The 22,664-nt window shown below is 44.6% G+C and overlaps 1 protein-coding gene across 1 annotated transcript; it reads left to right on the top strand.

The window, feature by feature from the left end:
- Positions 1 to 584: 584 nt before the first annotated feature.
- On the top strand, positions 585 to 16,716 carry T265_02481 (hypothetical protein; the record flags this gene model as incomplete). The annotated part of the gene is made up of 2 exons (XM_009166730.1): positions 585 to 806; positions 16,597 to 16,716. The coding sequence occupies 2 exons, from the start codon at positions 585 to 587 to the stop codon at positions 16,714 to 16,716; spliced, it is 342 nt and encodes a 113-aa protein (XP_009164994.1).
- Between the last annotated feature and the right edge of the window lie 5,948 nt (positions 16,717 to 22,664).

Below are 22,664 nucleotides of genomic sequence, written 5' to 3'. Positions count from 1 at the left end.
GCATATTAGTACCTCATCAACTGAGGAGGGACTTGAATTCACAGACTACGGCTCAAAATCAGCGAGTAGACTGAACGACACAGGCGCAGCAGCAGAGAGCCAACTAAAATGCCGGTAAAAATATTCTGTTCAGTGACCTGGACGCTTGTATTTGATATATAACAGACTTCCAATATAATTTTTGATTAACACACTTAAGAGAGGCCCTTCAGATTTTGTTTTGTTTGCACTTTCTGGTCTCACAACCCCCCTCTGACCACACCGTCTACCTTTGATTCGTCATCCACCCAAGTTGTACTCCCAACCGGGTAGGGCTCCTCACGTCAAAAAGTGGTATTAGACTTCCAGTTTTTTAGATTCAACGACTTCTCTGTACGCACTCTAAGACACCACAAGCAAATTGAATGATGTAAGGAAGAGCCCCTGCTTACATCGTACTAGTTACGGTCAATGCCTTCCGAGGAGGGTAGTTGAATTGCACCGCACAGTAGGCTCTGATATGATTTCTCAACTCGTGGTCCACTTTTCTAACTTTTCTAACGCTGATTGGAAAGTTCGTTTTCTTGGATTGTTGAGGAAATTCAATGAGTCAGGCAGCGCATTCCAAAACGATCGACGATCATGGACTGGACCACGAAATTGATGGCATTCTAGTCAGTTTAACACCAAAACTGCTCATCGGGAGTGAGACGCCAGCGTTGCTGAAAACAACTGGTGGTCAGTACAAAGTTGCAAAAGACGTTCCCGGTATACCGTTGCGCTTTGCTTTCAGACTAAACAATGCAGCAAGGTGCACTTCTAAAGAAGTGAGGCGTCCTGCCTGAGAACTGAAATCTCCCGCTGTTACCCCTACATCCAAACCCTTTGTAATGGCCAATTATCGATGGAATTTGTCCTTTAATAAATCAACACTGTAGTTTTCAAAAAGGAAATTACTCGCAAGGTTGCTGAAAACTCTTCGACAACTCACGGCCGGTTTTGCCCTTCTTTGAGCTCATCAGGTGGGCGAAGTCCCGAGTCTCCGTCAACCTTATGTTCTACTTGTAGAACATCATAAACGAGAGATTCAGTTGAGTCTCTCGTGAAAACCAAATTGATTTGCAAATTAGTGTATTACTCCAGAAATGTAGTTCTTTGGTGCATGAATCGACAAAACAAACGAAGAACGTTCAGTATTTTGACCGATAGGCGCTTCAATCGAATTAGGAATTTAAACAGCACAGGGTCAAATGGTTACAAGTACTCGTTGGAGCACTGAGGCCTAAGATTGCCAAACAAGGCCCGCCGCTGCAGCTTCAGAATCCATCAAAGTTCGTAGTCTGCTGCTTATAGATAGAAGAGCTACCGTAAACTCAGCAACTGTACTTGGACACTGTATTTGAGTTGCACAGATTAAGCAGACACCAAGCGACGAAGTAATATAGCAAGTGCAAGGTCAACTTGTTGACTGGTCTGCCTAAGAGGCTGCAATAAAAACAGAAGAACAAGGCCCGAATAACGGACTCGGAGCGGTAGATGTGACCGGTTGCGTGCAGTGTCATCCCCATAGGTGCCTGACTGATTTAGTTAGAGCTAGAATCTGTAGTGTCTGTATTCCGTTGTCACATTTACCATTCTTCCTGAACTTAAACCGCACTTTGTAACTGTCGTTCATATTGTATCAGGACGTTTGTTTTAATGTTACAAATACACAATTTTCCGGTGCGACCTGCTGGCTTCTTGCTGAACGAGTGTATTTACGCTCCATTGAACTGTTTGTTGACTGCTGAACCAGTGGGACCAGATCGCTGTGTTTGTGTCAACTGTTGAACGTGACAATAAATCCCTGTGACATTTATTAGCCGTGAATAATTTTCCTACCGTGGAATATATCACCCACGCGGAACCATCTGTGGGAAATTCCGACAAGTGAATAATTCCTTTCACAGCCAGTTACTGCATTTGGATCGGTGTAGTGAACTATTGGACCTATACATTCTTGAGTCCCCATTTGACTACTCATTCCTTTCCCATTGTGATTTTGTGATTTTGTATTGGTTACTTTTGCTTGTTAATTTATCCGAACACGCTGATAAGGTCCTAGTCCGCTAAAAATCCATATGAGGCTGACAGCCAAGTGGGATAGGTCTGGAATTAAGGTATGGCATCAGCGGACGCACGATTTCGCCCATCAGCCCCACCGTATCCAACAAGTGAAGCCACCCGGATTATGCAACCATGCGACGGCCGACTTCACATGAAGTTACTTTTATATGCAAAGTTGTACGTGGGTTGAGATAATGTCATGGCGCCCAAACCCAGACAGTAAGACGAGCAGGGTACTCAACCAATAGCTTTTGATCAAAAGCTTGACTGTAAGGCAGCTGCGGCTGGCTTGAAACTAACTAAGTAGTCCAAGGGCAATTGCCACAGTTGTTCCAACCTCCACCACCGAAGGCCATGATTATGCGTTTCTCAGACCTCTGTCGGTTGATCATCCTGGTAAGGGAGGCTTTTTAGATGCTGCAAGGTCATTTTCCAGCTCCGGTTACCGGGGCACGCACATCGTCGAACCACAATAAAGTCAAGTCTCTTCGTGACGGGCTATGAAGCATGGCGCTGTTGATGGTTACCGTCTCACCAGCTCATTCTGTGTGTTGATGAGTTTCGCAACTGTAAAACAGTTCTGGCTGGCCAAAAATGGCCTGAACCAGTGGGACTAAATCTCTGTGTTTGTGTCAACTGTTGAACGTCACAATAAACTCCTGTGACATTTTTTAGCCGTGAATAATTTTCCTACCGTGGAATATATCACTCACGTGGAACTATCTGTGGGAAATTTCGACAAGTGAATATTTCCTTTCACAGCCAGTTACTGCATTTGGATCGGTGTAGTGAACTATTGGACCTATACATTCTTGAGTCCCCATTTGACTACTCATTCCTTTCCCATTGTGATTTTGTGATTTTGTATTGGTTACTTTTGCTTGTTAATTTATCCGAACACGCTGATAAGGTCCTAGTCCGCTAAAAATCCATATGAGGCTGACAGCCAAGTGGGATAGGTCTGGAATTAAGGTATGGCATCAGCGGACGCACGATTTCGCCCATCAGCCCCACCGTATCCAACAAGTGAAGCCACCCGGATTATGCAACCATGCGACGGCCGACTTCACATGAAGTTACTTTTATATGCAAAGTTGTACGTGGGTTGAGATAATGTCATGGCGCCCAAACCCAGACAGTAAGACGAGCAGGGTACTCAACCAATAGCTTTTGATCAAAAGCTTGACTGTAAGGCAGCTGCGGCTGGCTTGAAACTAACTAAGTAGTCCAAGGGCAATTGCCACAGTTGTTCCAACCTCCACCACCGAAGGCCATGATTATGCGTTTCTCAGACCTCTGTCGGTTGATCATCCTGGTAAGGGAGGCTTTTTAGATGCTGCAAGGTCATTTTCCAGCTCCGGTTACCGGGGCACGCACATCGTCGAACCACAATAAAGTCAAGTCTCTTCGTGACGGGCTATGAAGCATGGCGCTGTTGATGGTTACCGTCTCACCAGCTCATTCTGTGTGTTGATGAGTTTCGCAACTGTAAAACAGTTCTGGCTGGCCAAAAATGGCCAACATGCTTTATTGATATTTCGGACTGCATTCCTTTGCTTGCATTTCTGGATAGTTCTTAAATCTGTACACCAATGTTCACAAAGAATACCACGTGCAAGCCAACACGTGTACTGTGGAACAATAATTTTTGCTGTAACGGTGAAACAGGGCTTGTGTTGTTGCGGTTCCCCAATCAGTACTGGTGTCTGCACGGTGTGAGAAGAAAGTTCGTCACGAGTGCCTGATTTAAAAAAAACAATGGTCATCTCAATAGCACAGCTCAGTTCCGAGTGAAACTCAATGTGGCCCACTTGTTAGAGTCTGGCAACAGCACGAAGATATGTGAACAAGTAGCCCATGACGAGTAAACCTTCCATTTGACCAGTCAGCCGACAGGCAAGCAAGTGATGTGACCGAAAGATTAGTTGCACCATGATCCCTTAAGTGCATGCTAATCACGACTATTGATTAGTCGCTTGTGATCATCGGAAACCAGTCAGATTCAAAACATCCTGGAGATTCCCTGAATCGCTTTACTACTAATCCGGACAAACCAGATGAACAGTGTCTCCCGGCTTTGTTTGGCATAAAATGACAACCTACAGTAGAAAATACCGAATAAATTCATAAATGCCATCAAAATGACAAGAAAATGGGGTGGACTTCGATAGGCACTGATTTGTCTGTTCAGTTGGACAGTTTGATTGCAAACGTTTCAACACCAACCGAGATGTGTTGTGTGGCGACCGCAGCTAATTGAACCTCTGCACCCAAGCTGCGAAGCTCAGTGAAAAAACCGTGGCCCGGATCCAGATTTCCTTCTTATTCAGTGCTTGTTTTCCCACCAGCGTCCAGTAGGGGGTGGTCCTGCTACTTTTAAATTTCCAGCTATAACGTCTGTTTTTTTTTCATAGTTAAGCCACCGTCCTGTTCGATTCCTGTGTTACCCCCCCTTGAATCTGTCTCTCTCCATCAAATCTGGGCCCTGTCTGTGGCTTGGTTGCTATGGCATTGGCAAGTTTGCTTACTCCCCTGGAGTCGTACCATTTACAGTTTCAAAACCATGCCAGATTTGTTAATTTCTGGGTCAGAAAACGTAGCAACAAGGACATGCGACTGCACCGTGAACTCATGGCAATCAAATCCAAATGGGCCCTGTGGCTTGGTTGCTATGGCATTGGCAAGTTTGCTTACTCCCCTGGAGTCGTACCATTTACAGTTTCAAAACCATGCCAGATTTGTTAATTTCTGGGTCAGAAAACGTAGCAACAAGGACATGCGACTGCACCGTGAACTCATGGCAGTTGACAGAAGACTTAAACAAAAGTCAACTTCAATCCACCGACTTGGTCAGAGGCAAACTTAGAATGAAGAACAAATCAATGTGAACGAGAAACCCGAATTACTGCCAGCTTATAATCTCGTTCAAGGTATTCTTCAATTTAATTTGTCGCACGGTTGACTCTTTATGTTTCACATGAAACAGATTACAAGATAACGAAATATTTTCCTGGAACCCAAATCACTTGCATGGGTTTCTTAAAACAGCGCATTCCTGTTGCTCACCAAATAGGCATGGCCTCTGAGTCTACATTACCTGTGCTTTCCGCTATCTATGCATTTGCAAGTCGGTGTGGTTGGGACAGAAAAGTAACCCGGATGGCAACCGCATCTCTCGTCTAAATTGTCTTCAAATAAGTAGGTTACTTGATGATCCTCAAAAACCGGTGACTGACTTTCAGCAAGGAGTTTTCAGCACCCTTTCATAAATTGTGTTCCATTCATCGGACACAGAAATCCTTGATTTCGTATTTCTAAATCACCGAATTCACCCCGAAAATGTTGACGAGAGCAAGACGAACTGACCTTCTTTCTGTCATGGACAACATGGTAGTGATTATAATACCTACACTTAAACTCAGCCAAATCTGCGTGGATACTTCAAAAACTGGGTGTCAGTCTGGCGGAACAAAGTTCATAAACGGGCAGGCCGTACATTTTTTCGTATCTACTGCATATTGATTCGCTAATCAGTGGGTAATGGGAGGCTCCACTAAAAAGTCCACCAAAAAATCTCGTGCGTGTGTGTACTANCTGATCAGCAGTGTGATTAACTCGCTCTTAGACAGGATATAGCACCGTTCATCCTTCAATCACGGGATCCACATCACGCGGTCACACGTAATAGTGAAACTTCTATGTGAGAAGTCGTTGCTCGAGGAGCCAGTCAATACGTGTGACCGCGTGATGTGGATCCCGTGATTGAAGGATGAACGGTGCTATATCCTGTCTAAGAGCGAGTTAATCACACTGCTGATCAGCCACTCGTGGCCGAGCGGTTAATGTTCAAACTACTAGCCGGGAGGTCGCGGGTTCGAGACTCTTCGGGGTTTCGTGAGATGCGCACTGCCGATGATTTCCAATAAGGATGAAACAGCTGTACAGTGCTTCTCGGCTTTTCAGCATAGACTGGCTTCACTTACAGGACGAGATCTCCACAATAATCCTAAATCTCCTCACACTACCAACAACCAATGAGGTATATAATTCTGCCATAGGATTTGTGGAAGAACAAATCCCAAGAACATTTCCTTGGACCGTGAAAGGATACCGCTTTGACCAGAAAAAGGTTTCATTCAAATTGGGGGAACAGTATAAAAAACTGCGGAATTTTCTACCGACACAAATAGGTCTTCAAATTTGGTGAGCCACATTGTCATTGAAAGCATGATGTCAGCTAACAGCCATTGTTTTACAAGGATCAGATCAATTGAAAAAGATGTCTAGGCACTAGGACAGATTTACAACGTAGCCTCAAGCAAATGATGGGAATGATTGGTTCGAGCTTGAGTAAAACATCGCAAGAATACGAGGTCTTTGACATGGTTTTGCCGCTTCCCGCTGTATTGTGGACGCTGATGTGATGTTACGTGAGAACTTTAACCAACATTTGACAGTTTCCAGATAGGATGAACTGGGGGGAATTACGCGTGTCTCTTTTTATCTTCTGAAATCTACAGCTGATCGATCGCTGATCACCGAGCCCAGAAGGTGGGTCGCAGTGTAAGAGGTATCAGTAGACAGTTGAACTCTCAGGCAGCAAATTACGTTGGACTCCTAAATCTTGTTTCAATAAGCACATGTATTGATGCCGTAAAGTCATATCGGAAATACCTATTACATCATCTGGAGTCGGTTAGGCTGTGCCTGGCCCTCTTTTAAGTAACTGAATCTAGGATGAAGGTCCTAGTAACCGAGGGGGGGGGGGGAAAAAAGTTGTTCTCCATCGGAACAAAATTATCTCATTGCTTTTGCATATGAAATATTCCTCGTGCAATTAAAAAAACTGCCCTGACCCGAAAAGGTTTAACGCTCAGAGACGGGTAGGAAAACTGATCCACCCTCTCCCCAAGAAAACATTTCGTGCCATCACTCAAAGTATCTTGCCACCAAAAGTCACAGGTTTCAGGTTTCGAACAGAGAAAGAGGTATTTCTTCAACCAACTGACCATGTATTAAGCCATACGTATACAGATTGGCATTCATACGCATAATAAAAGGTCAAAGCCTGTCCACCTTTGAGACAAAAGAGGCAATAAGCAATCGGCAAGCAATTCTTGTTGTTCAACTCAGTCCAATCCCCAGTCTCGTCATCCTATCAGTTTGGCTGGTTGCACGGCAATGTTGTCTTGACTTACTTAAACTATGTTGGCCGTCTTTTGAGCATTGGTACTACCGTGTGGTCATTTCCTAAGCTACCTGGTGTTGCTTGCTCTCCTCATGTATCGCGCTCATCATGGCACAGATGAAGAGAACGAGTGCATTTCGCGAACCCTTAGCCCATGTAGATATTCGTCTTTTATGTTTAACAACGACGCTAAACAGATGAGGTGAAAAAATCATTTGCAGTATGTCTTTATCGGCCTTTTTCCGACACTCAGCCTCTCGCATGGCTTAGTCTTGAGCGATTGAAAGAGCGGATTGAAGATCTATTTCTCATATGGAAAATTTCTTCCTTAGAAGAGTTTATTGTAGTGTTGAAAACCGGTCGACCAGTTTGCTGCGGCCAAAACTCGATAACCCATGCTTTACAGCAGCTTAAAGACTCACATTTTGAATACCAATGCTGACTTTTTGAAAATATTCCCCCTCTCCATGTCTTCGTACTGCATTCACAAATAGTGTGCCATTTGGTTCTTTGGATTTAGCAACGCAACCAAGAAAGTCAAACTGAGATGTAACTCCATCAACTAGGCTAGTTATTCAAACCACACGATTCGTGTAAAAATGTAAACTACCGGAAAAATAGGATTAATACTACAATAATGCTCTGACAGTTTGTCGCGGTATGGTGTCGGTCGTCCAGGTTGACTCTGTGGTGTTTTGCAAATCAATGTTACATTTTCCCCATTTTCTACTCTCTTCATATAAACTTGAATTGCAATTTGTAAACACTGTACACGTATCATGACATCTTGTTTTATTGTACCAACAATTACATTAAATCGAAAATGGAAAAATATACAATTTCTTGGCGCGACTTCCCTGCCTTTTGCTGAGTCAGTGAAATTGCACCCGATTGAGCTGATTGCTGTTTGCTGAAGTCGTGAGATTGGATTATTGTGTTTGTGTGAACTGTTGAACGTCACAATAACTCCTTGTAACAATTTTCAGCTGTGATAACTGCCTACCGTGGAATTTACTTCTAAAACTCGAACTATCAGTGGAGAATATCCTTCTTACTCTGGATATATTCTTCACCGCCGAATACAATTACTGCACAACATTTCGTGTAGTGGAATTATTGGGCCTCTAATTTAGTGAGTCTACTCCGTTCACTTGTCCATTTCTTATTGCCATTTGTTATTTCTAAGCTGGTATTTTGGTTGTATATTCTATCGAACACGCATACATAGGTCCTTGTCCACTACAACTCCAAAACACCCACTCGCATCCCAGTTGGAGCCAACCTTAGACGATCACTTTTGACAAACATTCCTAAATTTTCCATTTTCACTTTCTCGTATTCAATCCGTTACTCCCGTAATATCACCCTACTGGTATTTTTTTCTGGATGTGTGAGCTTTTTGAGTGTCGCTCAGAAGTTCTGGGTATGGTTAGTCTAGAAATCCTGTCCACTTAGCTTTTCTTTATATTGGGGCTTGTTCAGCGGATGTAACATAAATGTTTTCAGGCACCTTTCTCAACAGATTCTTTTAGCTGACCTCAGGGCCACGTGGCGACCAACCACATTTGCGCGCAAGCCAAGAATCGATCGAAGCGATCTATTTATTTGACCGATGCAATTATATTCTTCAGAACCTTTTACTACTTGGAAGTAGTTCAACTTTAAAAATCCTCGAGCAGTACTTGAGAAGTACCAAGATGGTAAAAGAAACGATCCTTTTTTCCTGCTGCACACTCATCGGGTTGGTGCAACGTGACCAGTTGCTTGTTATCGTTCTCCAAACATCCACAAAATTTTTGACAGCTTCCGGGCAGTAACACTTTCTGACATATTCCATTACGAATAGCTTCAAAAACTGCCCATCTTATAAAAACTACCTGAAACCCTGGACCCACTTCATCTATTTGGACGAAATAGTAGGATGTGTATGGTGCAAGACGTTGCCCTCTCAAATTACTTTCATCAGTTTCAAGTATAACGGCCATAGGAAAATTGCAGGGCATAAGTTCACTAGAATGATTGTAAACCATTGTGTCTCATGAAAAGAGCGGGTCAAGGCTAGTTCCGGAGCAGACGTCAGAATGAAACCTGTTCTGTTGGTATGCTCAGATCAGAATCCCTTCGCAGGAAGTCAACTAACTCGGGCTTTGCTCACGTGGCATTAAACTGAGTTCTAAAGCATCAGCAAGTGTCAGAGGTATGTTAAGCGCTCAATGACCTCTGGCTGGGTTTAGCCACTTGTAGTGTTCAAATCTTAAGTTTTTCTAGAAATGTTCAGAGGTCCTTTAATTAAAATTTCGGTCTATTCTACTAATAAGGATGTTATTGCGACTACAAATGAACTGGTAGATGACCCGCGGCGAAGGACGATCAGCGTAGTCCTTGACGTAGTCTGAAGAGTAATCTTTCGAGATGTGAAAACCAGAAGTGATCGACGAATACGGTATTCTGGGTTCAATACAGACGTGCCAAGTTAGTCGTAAGTTGTAGACACATCAGTATCTCTTTCATCAGGTTCTATATGCCTGCATGGGGTGTGACTAGAGGAAAAGATGTGTCTACGGGGAGGGCCAGATTTTCTCGAGTATTTTCCACCAACTGAGTCACTTTATTCCGTCAATTGTACGTATACTTCATCAAACCACACTTGAATGTTTGGCCGGCCTCATCAGAAATATCATATTGACGGGAGCACCCTAAACCTACTCAAATCCATGTAGATTCCACGTCGATCTTAACACATGTTGACCCACACTAACAAGCGAAATCACCCGAGCGGTACCCAACGCCAACTTAGCTTGACGCAGCTGATTAGTTTTCCTTTCGTTCCGACCGAAATATTTTTAGTTTTACTAGTTGGCTTCCTGTAAGCATCTTTGGCTGCCGGAAAACTCTCAAGGAACTGGGTAAGCTGGCGGAACCTCAACCCTTTCTCCTAGTGTGTGATATCCTCTTATTCTAATTTTATCCATTCCCACTGAATAAGTTTGTAACTGGTACAAAAATCGCCCCATGGTTCATTTAAGTGTGAAAATCGCCAACGAAACACATCGGTTTAAGGGTGACACCTTAACTGTTTATCTCGCGCATCACCTTCTGTAAACTTCAGCTTCATTAACAGTTGGGTTTTCCTCGATCAAGTACGCGGTTGATGGGTTTTCCCTCTATGCCTGTGAGGCTTGCCGAACACCTGTTAAAATATTCACATCTCTTAATACGTCAGTGTTCGGTAGCAACACACGGTTTTCTGTGGCTGCCACAGCCTTGCAGATTCAATATCAAATAAGATGGGTGGCCTGTGGGCGTCACCCCATTTCTGTTGGCAACGCTGTTTTGGATGCTTTCATGAACTCTAAAAATTCTTGCGGAGTTGCGTCAGGCCAATGCACTTCCGTCCTTGAATAGGCCACCGTTGCTCTGGGGAAGTGGGCGTTTTCCTCGTAGGAATATATCCTTCAGTGTATCAGCCACCTGTTTCGTGGCGGCATCGTCATTCCATATTTCGTCTTCTAGTGAATAATCATGGAGTTCTTCAGGTGACACCAAGCTGGCGATCCTCTTTTGGACTCAGACATACTCCCACTAATTTCTATTTTCAGCAAGTGTGCCGGTACTAGATCTTCCCAATCACCTTACTTGAAATTAGCGCCTAACTGACCAGCAGCAGCATGGTGTAGTTGACGCTGATAACCTAACCAAAATTTTGCGAGCATTTGGTTGAAAGAAGACGCTGTAGTTGGGGCTAAACCTCCATACCTGAGTACTCATTCCCCGATTTGTGAATTACTTTAGAGACTGTACAGTTTTGCTTTTATGGAATCGCGCTTGCGGAATCCAAGGAAGGGGGTTACATATACGCACCTTGGAGTGCTTGACTTATTCTGAGAAGATCAGTTGGGTGACGTGCAGATTCCAAAGCCAGGAATTAAGAAGTCCCGAAAGTCACCGATGAAGTGTTGTGCGTAGAAAAACATGTGGAAAACGGATGCAAGCCTCAAATTATGGATATTTCCGTCCAAATTATAGCACGCAACTATGTGTGCCAAAACGGGAACTCAATTTGATTTACCATATCCTGTCATTATTCGGCACCCGGCGAATGAAAATGAGTTATCTGCAACTTCGCTGTTTCCGCTATCTATGCCCAATGGCTTTCCTCCTGGTTCTTCGTACGGGGTGATTTGTTTGAGTGAGCGAGCCCCCAAGGTCTACAGGCACATCAAACTGGAAACAATGCTCACTAGAAGTAAACCGAAATCATTCTAGGTGAAATAAGGGTTTCTCGAAGTTGTGACTTCTACGAGGAATCTGTCTAACCCTTTTGCAAATTTCGGTTGCTTGTGGCATTTTGTTTAAGTGAGCAAAATTTCAAGGTCATGAACATTACCGATCTGCGTTCTTCGTACGGGGTGATTTGTTTGAGTGAGCGAGCCCCCAAGGTCTACAGGCACATCAAACTGGAAACAATGCTCACTAGAAGTAAACCGAAATCATTCTAGGTGAAATAAGGGTTTCTCGAAGTTGTGACTTCTACGAGGAATCTGTCTAACCCTTTTGCAAATTTCGGTTGCTTGTGGCATTTTGTTTAAGTGAGCAAAATTTCAAGGTCATGAACATTCACCGATCTGCATTTCATAACCGGTTTAAGAGATAAAGCACGAACTCAACATTTTGCATATTATGTAATTCCGTGGTACTCTTTATGGGTGAGATAGCGTTTACAAAACACCCTTTGCAAGTGCCACCCAGAAAATAGTGAGTTGGCGTTGGCGTGCGTAAAACCCTTCAAACACAACAAACTAAATGATATTTTCAGTCGCAGTTTTTGGGAAGTCCGTGTCTCGTGCAATATTGATTCTAGTGTGCACCTATGTGGATGATTTTCATTCTCCAACATGCATAATTGGTTGGTGGATTGTGCAGCGTTATGAGATAACTGCGGATGAATGGGCAACACAGTGATGTCTTTCCTATTATAAATGATCGCGCTCTTTAGTTAGAGTATATCATCAAACCCAACTAAATCGACGGAAAATAAGGCCGAACATTGCCAGCCCTCATGGCAACAGCACGCTCTGTCGCCTAAATTAGCTAATTATTCAAACTGTCAGCTCCGTGTTTGATGTGATGCTGATTATGAGACCTCAGCTATGCACTGTAACCTAACTCGATGTCCAACGATTGCCCGTCATGCTCATAACGGTAGGTGATGCTTTTCAAGCTTGTAAATACAACATCTTTTGGGGAGTTGTGCTCATATCCATTGAAGGCGCCGGTACAAACGTACTGGGCATTTGCTTCAGTTCTCGTATCCGGCAGACCACTTCCACCAGACAGGAAGTCCGAAAGGAAAGTCTAATAGTCAATTAGTTATCGTGGGCAACCTTGGTACCAGAATCGAAACATTATAATTTAACGAAGTGTGGCGTGCCAGCTTTCCAAGTGTTCTATACTTCTCATGGTCAAAAATGAGCAATCAATATCCATTCTGTGGGCAGGTCCAAATTCGGTGATTAATTATTGATCACCGGCAAAGTTGAAGCTAAAACGAGATACGCATAGAGCTGCCATCTTTGCGGTCTTAGCTTGTGGATAAGATTTGCATGTATAGCACCAAATGAAACTTCGGAATAATTACGGCTACTTGTTCGAATTCGGCTCTGAATAGGAAGTCGACCTAGGTTACGCATATCTGATTATTTAACTTACCGCAGAGGAACGAGTGGCTTCTGAAGGCCGAAAATAGGTGCCCGCATGGTACCAAATATTTTGATAAAGGATGGATGTGCAGGTAGCAGCTGAGTTGTTAACCGTTTGATAACATTTTAGGGCTTGTACCAAAAACTAGCTGTTGCCAACAACGGGTTTTTCACATTAAAGCTATCTACCTAATGGAACATCAGGTTTGGCGTGCCCGCGCCAATGCGCCCAAGAGCTTAATTGGCAGCATAAGTCATCATCCCAGAAAACACGCGGCGAACGTGGCTGTCTCAACCGCCAATTTCTCGGCGGTCACAGTAATTAGTGTTGTGCATCCCATACTCGCGTATGAGCCATTCGCTGTGCTGAGGGACCTTCTGTATGGCTTGCTCCAGGCTATCGGCGTGAGCACATGCCTATTCAAACGCCCGTTGGCGTTCGCTAGGTGATTGTTGGTCACATTCTTAAAATGTACAAACCCACGGTGTGCATGAATGGCCCACTTTCGAGTGAGGCATAATTAGTGAGCACGCAAATACGAGACAAATCCGGGGTCGGTTTTACGCCAGATCTGTGGTGAAACCTACATGCCTGTTGTCCGGTACACAGCTCCTTAACCAGCTGGGTTATCAGTGCAGGCAATGCGGCAGAATGCGCGCCGGCTGTGATCACGAATTTCTGCAACAATTACAACCACGTAAGCAAACGCATGTGCTTTTGGATGGCTTACCGTGCGTAAAAAGTAACAGCAATAAGTCTACATCAAACACTACACTGGCAACCCGCAGCTGTGGCGTCATCCTATCCATGACGAAAGTCTCGACGGAGCACGACTCACCTATCATGTCATTGAATAGCCTGAACAGCTCGTGCAAAGGTGCAAAATGCCCCCCTTTGATGAAGGCATACATGACGGGTCACCCAATGCTCATGCCATCTGTCGCAAACAGCGTGTATAGCTCGTACCTACACATTGTACGTCAGATGCTCAAAAGCAATCTACTCAAGACGGTTCGTGCCGTGCATAGCACCAGCAATTACGACATCCGAGGACGACGCTTAACGTAGTTCGCTGCATGCAGGAAAAACATAAGTAGCTAAAACTACTACCGTCCTGTTACACAGACGGTACATGGCAAAATTCGCAGTTTGACTAGAACTGACGACAAATAGTCAAGGAGTCCAAAAAATCCACTTATTTAAAAGTGAGAACCCGCACTTAACGCGATAGTTTTAGAAATCCTGAATAGTCAGCACCTTAAAGTGATTTGCGGCGTATTGGAAAACCTCCGATAACAGAGTCCAATACTTCACGAGAGAATTGCTTTCCTTTAATTCATCAGTCGTTACGCGCCGGATGATGGGAAACTCATCAAAATGAAGCTTGCCAAGTACGTATTTCTGCTCCAAGTGTTAGAACGTAACCGTCAAGCAGTCGTTATATCTGCGAACAGCACAGCTTGGGCAGTCGATCACCAACATATAACAATACACTTACCAGCTGTGATGAATACCGCGGATTTGGTGCGGTCTAAAGGGATGCCTACCGCAACACTGAAAGGCCTTTTCATACGAAAGTCTAGAAGTGCAGCTTCCTTGAATTCATATTGACGGAAACAACAAAAGTATTGGCTTGTTCGCTGAGCTGGGCAATTTGATTGCAAACGTTTCATCACCAATCGAGGTGACATCATCAGTGCGTTATTGTGGAGCGTAATAGTGCGTAGCGGTGGGTTGGTGGTTGTGCACAAGCACAAGCACCAACCCACCGCTACGCACTATTACGCTCCACAATAACGCACTGATGATGTCACCTCGATTGGTGATGAAACGTTTGCAATCAAATTGCCCAGCTCAGCGAACAAGCCAACGACCACCATCTACGATACCTGAGCTACCAACATTTTCCTCTATAGAAAACAAAAGTATTGTTTATATACTGTTTGAGAGGATTTTCAAATGCACTGGTGTATAAAAACGTGGAAGAAAGTCTTCCCCCAAAAATCACACACTGCCTACTCAGGCGAATCGTGCTTAGCCATTGCAGCAAATAGAAACACGAATCCCATGCTTATGGATTGCTTTGAGTAGGCTTAAACAATTTTAAACAACACCGCGACCACAGGAATGGATTTTAAGGGTTCGAAGGAACACCCTTCAACGCTAAAGCTTTGTGTAAATATTTCATCCCCCCAAACTATGTTTTCAGAGAAATTTGGAGTGATCTCCCGAGGGTCAGCCAAAGCGGGTTGTAGTATTGTTCATGTAGACTTGAGATTAATTCCAAATCAAATACAGAAGAAAAACACATAAATAAACCAGCACTTTCCACAAATCCTTTGACCGCCTTAACGGAAACACCATGCTGAATTTTTGTCAGCCTTTTGAAAATGAATTTCGTGCCCATGGTGTATCATGAGGACGAAACGAAAAGATCTTGGGATTTTGAATAAATAAATAAATAAATAATAAATGGAAATAAATAAATAAAAGCTTGTTGAAGATTCCTGCGTTCGAACTATGGTTTCAGAGAAATTTGTGGTAAGCGTCGAAGGATCTTTTGCACGTGCAAACGTAAAACGGAACAGCCATTCATGATCTGTAAAAGAAAAGTTTTCTATTGATGGGGCAGGCGTTCTGCCAAACAAAGCCAAGGAATTTGCCACAGCTCTTAAATTTTTCCTTTTGTATAATGTGCAGCAAGCGCTGTCGGGCACAAGGCGAGGTTTTATCCTCATCGGTGTACTGGCTCCTTGGTAGTTCTATTGTTAAATGTGGTGGTCTCATAGGCAGGACAAATAGACAGTACAATACGGTGACAAATGCTTTCAAGTCCTGACACGAAGTTTGCATACTGAGGCGGTCTTCTTGGCGCATGTCACACGCCAGTTTGGAAAAACGTGGGGATATGTTGAAATTCGGGTAAATCATCAAATTGGGCATGGCAACAGCGGCACCGTCGTCCCGAAGCAGTACTTGAGTTTATTGACAGCCAAGCACATAAACATCTTAGGCGGTTGGAATTTGCCGAAAAATTGCGACAAGCTAAGATCAGTATGGATCAAGGATACTCTTTAGTTCATCAGTTGCGCGGTGTGATTCATCGCCGCCATCCAACCAAGGCGACAAGATAGCCGTATCTACACTGAGGACTCAAAATAGAAAAACGTGTCCTAAAGATCTGCTAGAATGCACCATGGTGCAAAGTAGTCTGTGACCCAAAGCAGCGGGTAGCCGAAAGTAGCCGCAATTTCCAGCCGCTGTAAAAATGCGACACTGCCGCATTTAAAAAACGGCAATGATTATTCAGGTGTAGCTAGAAGGTATCTGGTCGATGTTAACAAGTGCGTGCATATGTGAATATGACAGGCTTTCACCAGCTTAATTGTACGCAACTAATGTAATTCGGAGCATGGTGGGAGAATGGCTGCTTTGCAAGGGGAGGTGACATACCACACATAATAGCTGAGTCTCCATTAGCAGTTTTTATTGGGCTATGAATGATGTTGTGACTTCACTGGAGGATTTCCCGGGATATATTGCACAGACAAAAAGGCTCAACTCAGTGGCGCAGGGGTCCGATAATAGTTGATGCCACTTTATTTTTTACTCCTCTATTCCAGATGGCAGAGCATGAGGCTCAGCATAGAGTAAAGAATGTTTCGGGGGCCTATGCAGTTGAACGGAGGGTTGTCAACCGTGTGGTCTTCCGCAATATCTGGAAACTGAGACGCGGAAAATAGTGAATCCCGTCCGGACAGGGCTGGTTAATGTGCAGCTTGGTAGTGCTCAAAGAATTTGATCAGGAAGGACAACTGTAGATAGGTAGGCAAGGCGCAAAACGATGTCGGATTACGGGGATTCACAGTCCGTAAATCATTTGTATAAGAAGCATGGGGATAAATGTACTGTGGTAATGTGTGTTGCCTGAATGTTGGTTGAAGGATATTCGTTCACTGGCCAAGAGATGGAATAAACCTTCAGCTAGATCGTCATCACCACCAGAGACAGCTAGATTGTATCAGGGGTGGCTGTCTCAGTATCTCCCCATTCGGTTAATATAGATATGATTTTAAAAAGTGACGATGGGTTGCCATACTTCGGTATGAACGGTGAGTCAGATGAGAACCCCACCTATATAACAGATGCGGAATAAAACCTCGGAGCAGCTTGAGATCGCGGGCAACTGTCGACATTTGCGTGTGATGTGTAAGCATTTTTTACATAACCATATGCTTAGGATCACAAAAGCCTTGGTTTATAAACACGAGCGTGGGAGCCGGTCACTCTACCAGAATGGAGCCCCTAATTGATGAGGCTGTTATTGCGGTTGAATATGGGATGTTTTCAAGCCATGATGAGGACAACAAAGCTGTGAATTGCACTGAGCCATGCAGCATAAGTACCGGGAAGCAGAAATGGATTGGAGCGAGGAATCAGTGCCCCAAATGAGCACAAGTGAATCCGAGTACCCAACTACTCACTAGATTGTCAAGGTTGAGGACGCATGAAGTTCTTGAATACACTTGATCTCACGAGTGACTTGTACACGTTGTTTTTTGGCCAATAGTGCATTTGGTCACTGAGTTTTGCAACCGAACCATTGACCTACATATGGATCCCTCACGGTTACCAGTGAGACTAACAAGTATTGAGCTTTCCTTTATAAGAGTAAGACTCCAGCTTCAGCACTGATACTGATCGAGCATTTAGACAACGGGGTTTATTAGGCAATCGGTTAGTTAGCCTCCACATCTTTGTTGAATTATGTTTTCAGTGATATTGCTGAATGTACACACGAGTTGTAGTTCCGTACACATTTCTTCTTCCGGGAAGCTTTTCGGATGAAAGTGCCTTACTGAAAACTAAAATTGGACTGACACAAAATAGCGTCTGTACCGCTGCAACCAATAAACAAAAACACAATTCGTCGATGACGGTTGTGCGTTTCTCAGACGTAGGCGTGGCAAGCGAACGACATGTATGAGTGTGAAGGACCTTCATTGAGCCTTTATGTATAGTTGGGGCCTTTTATTATGTGGTTCGAACAGGTACAAACCTAGTTGTTACATTGTTAGCCAATGTAACCCACAACATAAAAACATTTGAGCATGCAGTAACTTCACTGGCCGTGGGATTTAACTATCATGCATGTTTTGGGCCTCACAAACAGCGTCGTGCATAGGCGGGAGCAAATTAGTTGCGACAAGTAACCAAGGTAGGCAACAACAACAAATATGGGGGGTGGACTAGCATCGCTGGCCATCGGATTAGCTATCACCTTAAGCTGAGGTCTCCATCCCCGCCGCACATAGTAAAGGCCCGGCAATCTTGATAAGTACCCGAGGAAAGTGGAAACGCGCACGGCTATCATGATGAATCCAGCTGGATGATGCCAAGGTTTCTAGCGAGAAAGAACACTCACTAGGATTTGGTGATCGCATCCATGTATCTGGAAACGTTGCATTATCATCTGACCAGTTACACATGTCGGCGATTGAAGGTTGTTCATACAGGTGCGTATTATCATCAACGCCGCCCCATGCGTCAAGTAATATTTTGAACGCGTAGCAAACTTCCCAATATACCTGTTGTGCCGAACTTTGATGAATAAACTCATCCCATTGGTTTCTTTGGCTAGTGTAATGCATACAAACGTTATTCGACTATCCACCTTGGTGAAATTAACACGAGCTATGTCGTAGATGATGTCTCTCATTCGGAGAACGCCGCGGAACGTTAAAAATAGGCTCATTTTTTATTGGATCCTCTGATTTGGCAAGCTATAATTGGACAGTTACCTTTGGCGGATGGAAAGGCCACCAGAAAAAATTCTATGTATTATATTCCTTATTGTATAGAACGGAAAGGCCCCTGACTGCTGAGAGCTACAAGTCACTTCGCGTTGTTGAAGTGGTACGCGTCTTTGCCAGCCCGCTTGTCAGACGTCTGGGAGCACTTACGGCCTTGCACCAAAAACTATTATTAAGCCATCATAGATCCACATTTCTCTGTCATTTTCAACAAAATGATATTGCAGACTCGGGGGGCTGTGGCTTCAAAGGCCCCAAAACGAGGGGAGATGCACACGTGGTCATTCGGCAGATTGCCTCTAGATTGTATCCGTCGACCTCCACAACTGCCCTCCAGTCAAATCACCAACACGCAGGTATCTGACATTCTCGTCCGAACAGCCCAACGTGCCGAAGCATCTTCTGTTTGTTGTTCTCCGGACTGTCCGACGAGTGCCATCACCTTTGCAAACAACCGTTAGCGCCTAACAGACGATAATTCGTCATGATATTGAAACGGACCCCATGGAAAGTTTGTAGACAGCGTACGTTCTGGTGAAATACAGCCCAGAATCAAGAGATGTAGCGTCGGTCCGCGCAGTTCCGTATTTTCAGGTCGCGCAGGCATCTCTGTACCAGTGATACGATGAAAAGCAAACTCAAAATGCAGCGTCGCTTGAACAAGCAGTACGGTAAAAATGTGTCTCGGGTGCTGGGAATGCCCACTACAAAAACAAGGGTGTTATTTTCCACGTCCGTCCCCCTGACAGCCTTAGGGGCATGAAGGTGGTGAAGAATTCACGGATTCACGGATTGATACACAGGATCGAGGCTTTTGCCCAAGTTTCCCGGGTCGGTTTTGTTCTTGTCGGTCAGCGGTTGTCGTTCACCTGAAAGGCACAATTGAAAAAAGGATGTATCACTGGTCTTTATGTTCTCAGCGCGGGGCAGTATGCTTGCCAGTGCGAGGATTCGCATAAACAAATGTCTAATGGTGCGTTGAAACTGGGTTCTAGAAGGAGCGCGGACAACCGTCGGAGGAAGGTCACTTCTCTCACCTACTACCCGAAATGAGAAGAAATTTTGTCTGATGAATGTGTGCTCTGAGCTTGAAAATTTTCCTACTATGCCCTCGCCGTGTGTTCGCTGGGTCAACGTTGAAAAACCTGCTTGCCAAGCTTTGTTCAAACAGAGTATAAGTAAGAGTTAGGTCCCCTCGGAGACGACGCTCAATGACGGTGACGTCTTTCGTGCGTCCTGAGTAGACAACTTGGTTGGCGTGCTCCAGGAGCGGTTTGACGTAGGCCCCATAGAGCATTTGGAAGTCCATGCGAGTAATACGGATAAGGTGCGTCGGATCATCCGTAAAATAGCGAATGCCTTTCGGGCCGATTTCTCATGATGCAATGAGAAAGATAAGCTTGAGGAGACCCAGATACCCGAATCCTATTTGGCATCCATCCTCATGATGTTTTCTGGTCACTTTTCACCATGCATAACAAAGGTATTCGCTGAATCCCCTCCAAACGACATATGGACGCACTTTTCATCATTCAGAGGAAGGTGCCAGTCCAACGATTACTGCTTTGCAGCGTCTACATCCATTTGGAGGGCACTGGCATTGGAACTCCAGGATTTCAAGTCGTCCGCAAAAAGTAGACATGAACTTACAAAAACATCTGTGAGGTCGTTGACGTAGATCAGAAACAAGAGTGGTCCCAGGACGGAGCCTTGAGGAACTCCAATGGAGACCGGCGCTGAAGAAGAGTAGGTCGAGCCTATTCTCACTCGGAATGATCTGTCTGATAGGAACGCCTTGATCCAGTGAAAAATTTTCCCTTGAATCCCGCAAGGCTCGAGTTTCTGGAGCAGCGGGACGTGCGGGACCCTATCAAATGCCTTTGAGAATTCAAAAAATATGGCACGCGATATGAGTCCTTCGTTCATAGCTTGGGCTAAGCTGTCCATAAACACTAGCATGTTTGTCACGCAAGGGTGGTTTGGGAGAAATCCGTGTTGAGCTGGAGATGTCAGGTTGCTGGAAGTAAGGTAATCTAGGATAGCTAGCTTCAGAATGCGTTCCATCGCCTTGCACGGCACGCTAGTGAGGGCCTATAGCCGACAGGCGATAGTCGGACACCAGTTTTGTGGATTAGCTTGACAATCGCTTCCTTCCATGCAGAAGGACACCACGGCGAAGCATTTCGATTACCGTTCACATTAGAGCCGCTTATTTTTCACAAAAGGGCATATCGTCTGACATTCGATTGCCATGCTATCTGTGATCTGGTAGGTGTGACTCCTGGGAAAGGTAGGAACAACTTTGTTTGCTGTGCGGCATATATCGCCGCGGTGTTCCTCTAACGTCAACACGAGAACCCGTCGCCCACACGAAGCTTCGCTAGGGCCAATGGCATATCAACTACCACAAAAAATAATCTTCCACTTGCGCAAGAAACCCGGTGGACAATCCCGGCGGCGGATGTAGATGTCTTAAGAGATGAGGACCTCGCAGGTTTCACTGGCTACAAATTATGGAACCCCACACCACAGTGTTCCATATTTCAGGAGACCAATACATGTGCCCAGCTCTTCTTCGGCCAGCAGTTGGCCACACTTCGTGATTGTCAGGAACATGGTAGGAGATGACTGACTAATGGTCACGCAGCCCTCTTTATTAAAACCAGACCGGACAACCGGTGCTTCGCGTTTGTCGCACAGAACCGTGTTTAATTGACCTACATGACAGCTATCCCCGCTCCAGCGCCTGCTACCGGAAAAGGCTCACTGACAAGGAACACCATAGGTTCACCTCAAACGAGCGATTATGTGTGACTACGGCTGCTTTGCTTTGTCACGGGTAGTTTGCCCGTGGTTTTCAACATGACGGCACGGACTTTCGGTCAGAGAGAAACAACCCGTTTCCCTCGTGACCTCCGGGTTTGGTCGCTTCTTCGACTAGCTTTTCGTGTCGGGCACTCGCTTTCCCTGTGACCACGTCGATTGCGAACTAAATATTTGGGCTTGCTATAAGGACACTGTAATGAGAAAACGATATCTTCGAGTGACGCGTAACACCAGAATTTCCGGGATGGCAAGACAAAGTCGGAGCTAGGTATCTATCGGTACTATTGATTGGAGACATAAATTCACAAATCATACAAACCTCGACAGTAGACACTCGTTCAAAGCAGACGGTCCACTTGGACCGCAAAAGTACGAACCAAATGAGCAAACAGGTGCAACGTGGTACAGCCACACGTACAGTCACGTCGCTTGCTATTCGCACAATGAGATTGATTTCTCGAAATCTACGGCATTTTCAGACTTGCCACTTCATAGTGTAGAATGTCTATGTATAATGTATACGCTTCTGTATTATTGAAAACCCTTAACTATGGCAATTTGTTTAAGTGAACTAAATCCCCAGGTGAATAAATACCGCCGACTTTGAATACCTTAACGGATGATAAAAAATCGCGAATTGTGGAAAAGGTTGACTCACATACAATGAACGTAACTTTCAGGTATTTCTCCACCGGAACAGATTTCCTCAACATTCTATAATCTAAATGGCCTTTGGAGGTGCACCATATGCGTAGGCGCATTCGTGCAAACAAATTTTGGCCAATGATTCTTTGTTGCCAGTGGCGCAAGCTAATTATTTGCTAAACATCGTGCACGTTGACTGGCAAATTACAGAGTGTTTCATTATAGGTTCCGAGTTATGCTAGAACGTCCTCCGGGTTCACCGATCTTAACCGACGCACACCACTGACATGCGGCTAAGGATACACGATACCCAACTAACTAGCCACATAGAGCCTACGTTGATAATACCAGACAGCTGAACGATCTTAACCGACGCACACCACTAACATGCGGCTAGGGGTACACGA

Source organism: Opisthorchis viverrini (assembly GCF_000715545.1).
Source record: "Opisthorchis viverrini unplaced genomic scaffold opera_v5_30, whole genome shotgun sequence".
NCBI classification, from domain to species: Eukaryota; Metazoa; Platyhelminthes; class Trematoda; order Opisthorchiida; family Opisthorchiidae; genus Opisthorchis; species Opisthorchis viverrini.
The sequence above is the reverse complement of the archived record's forward strand: the minus strand, read 5'-3'. Positions and strand labels throughout refer to the sequence as shown.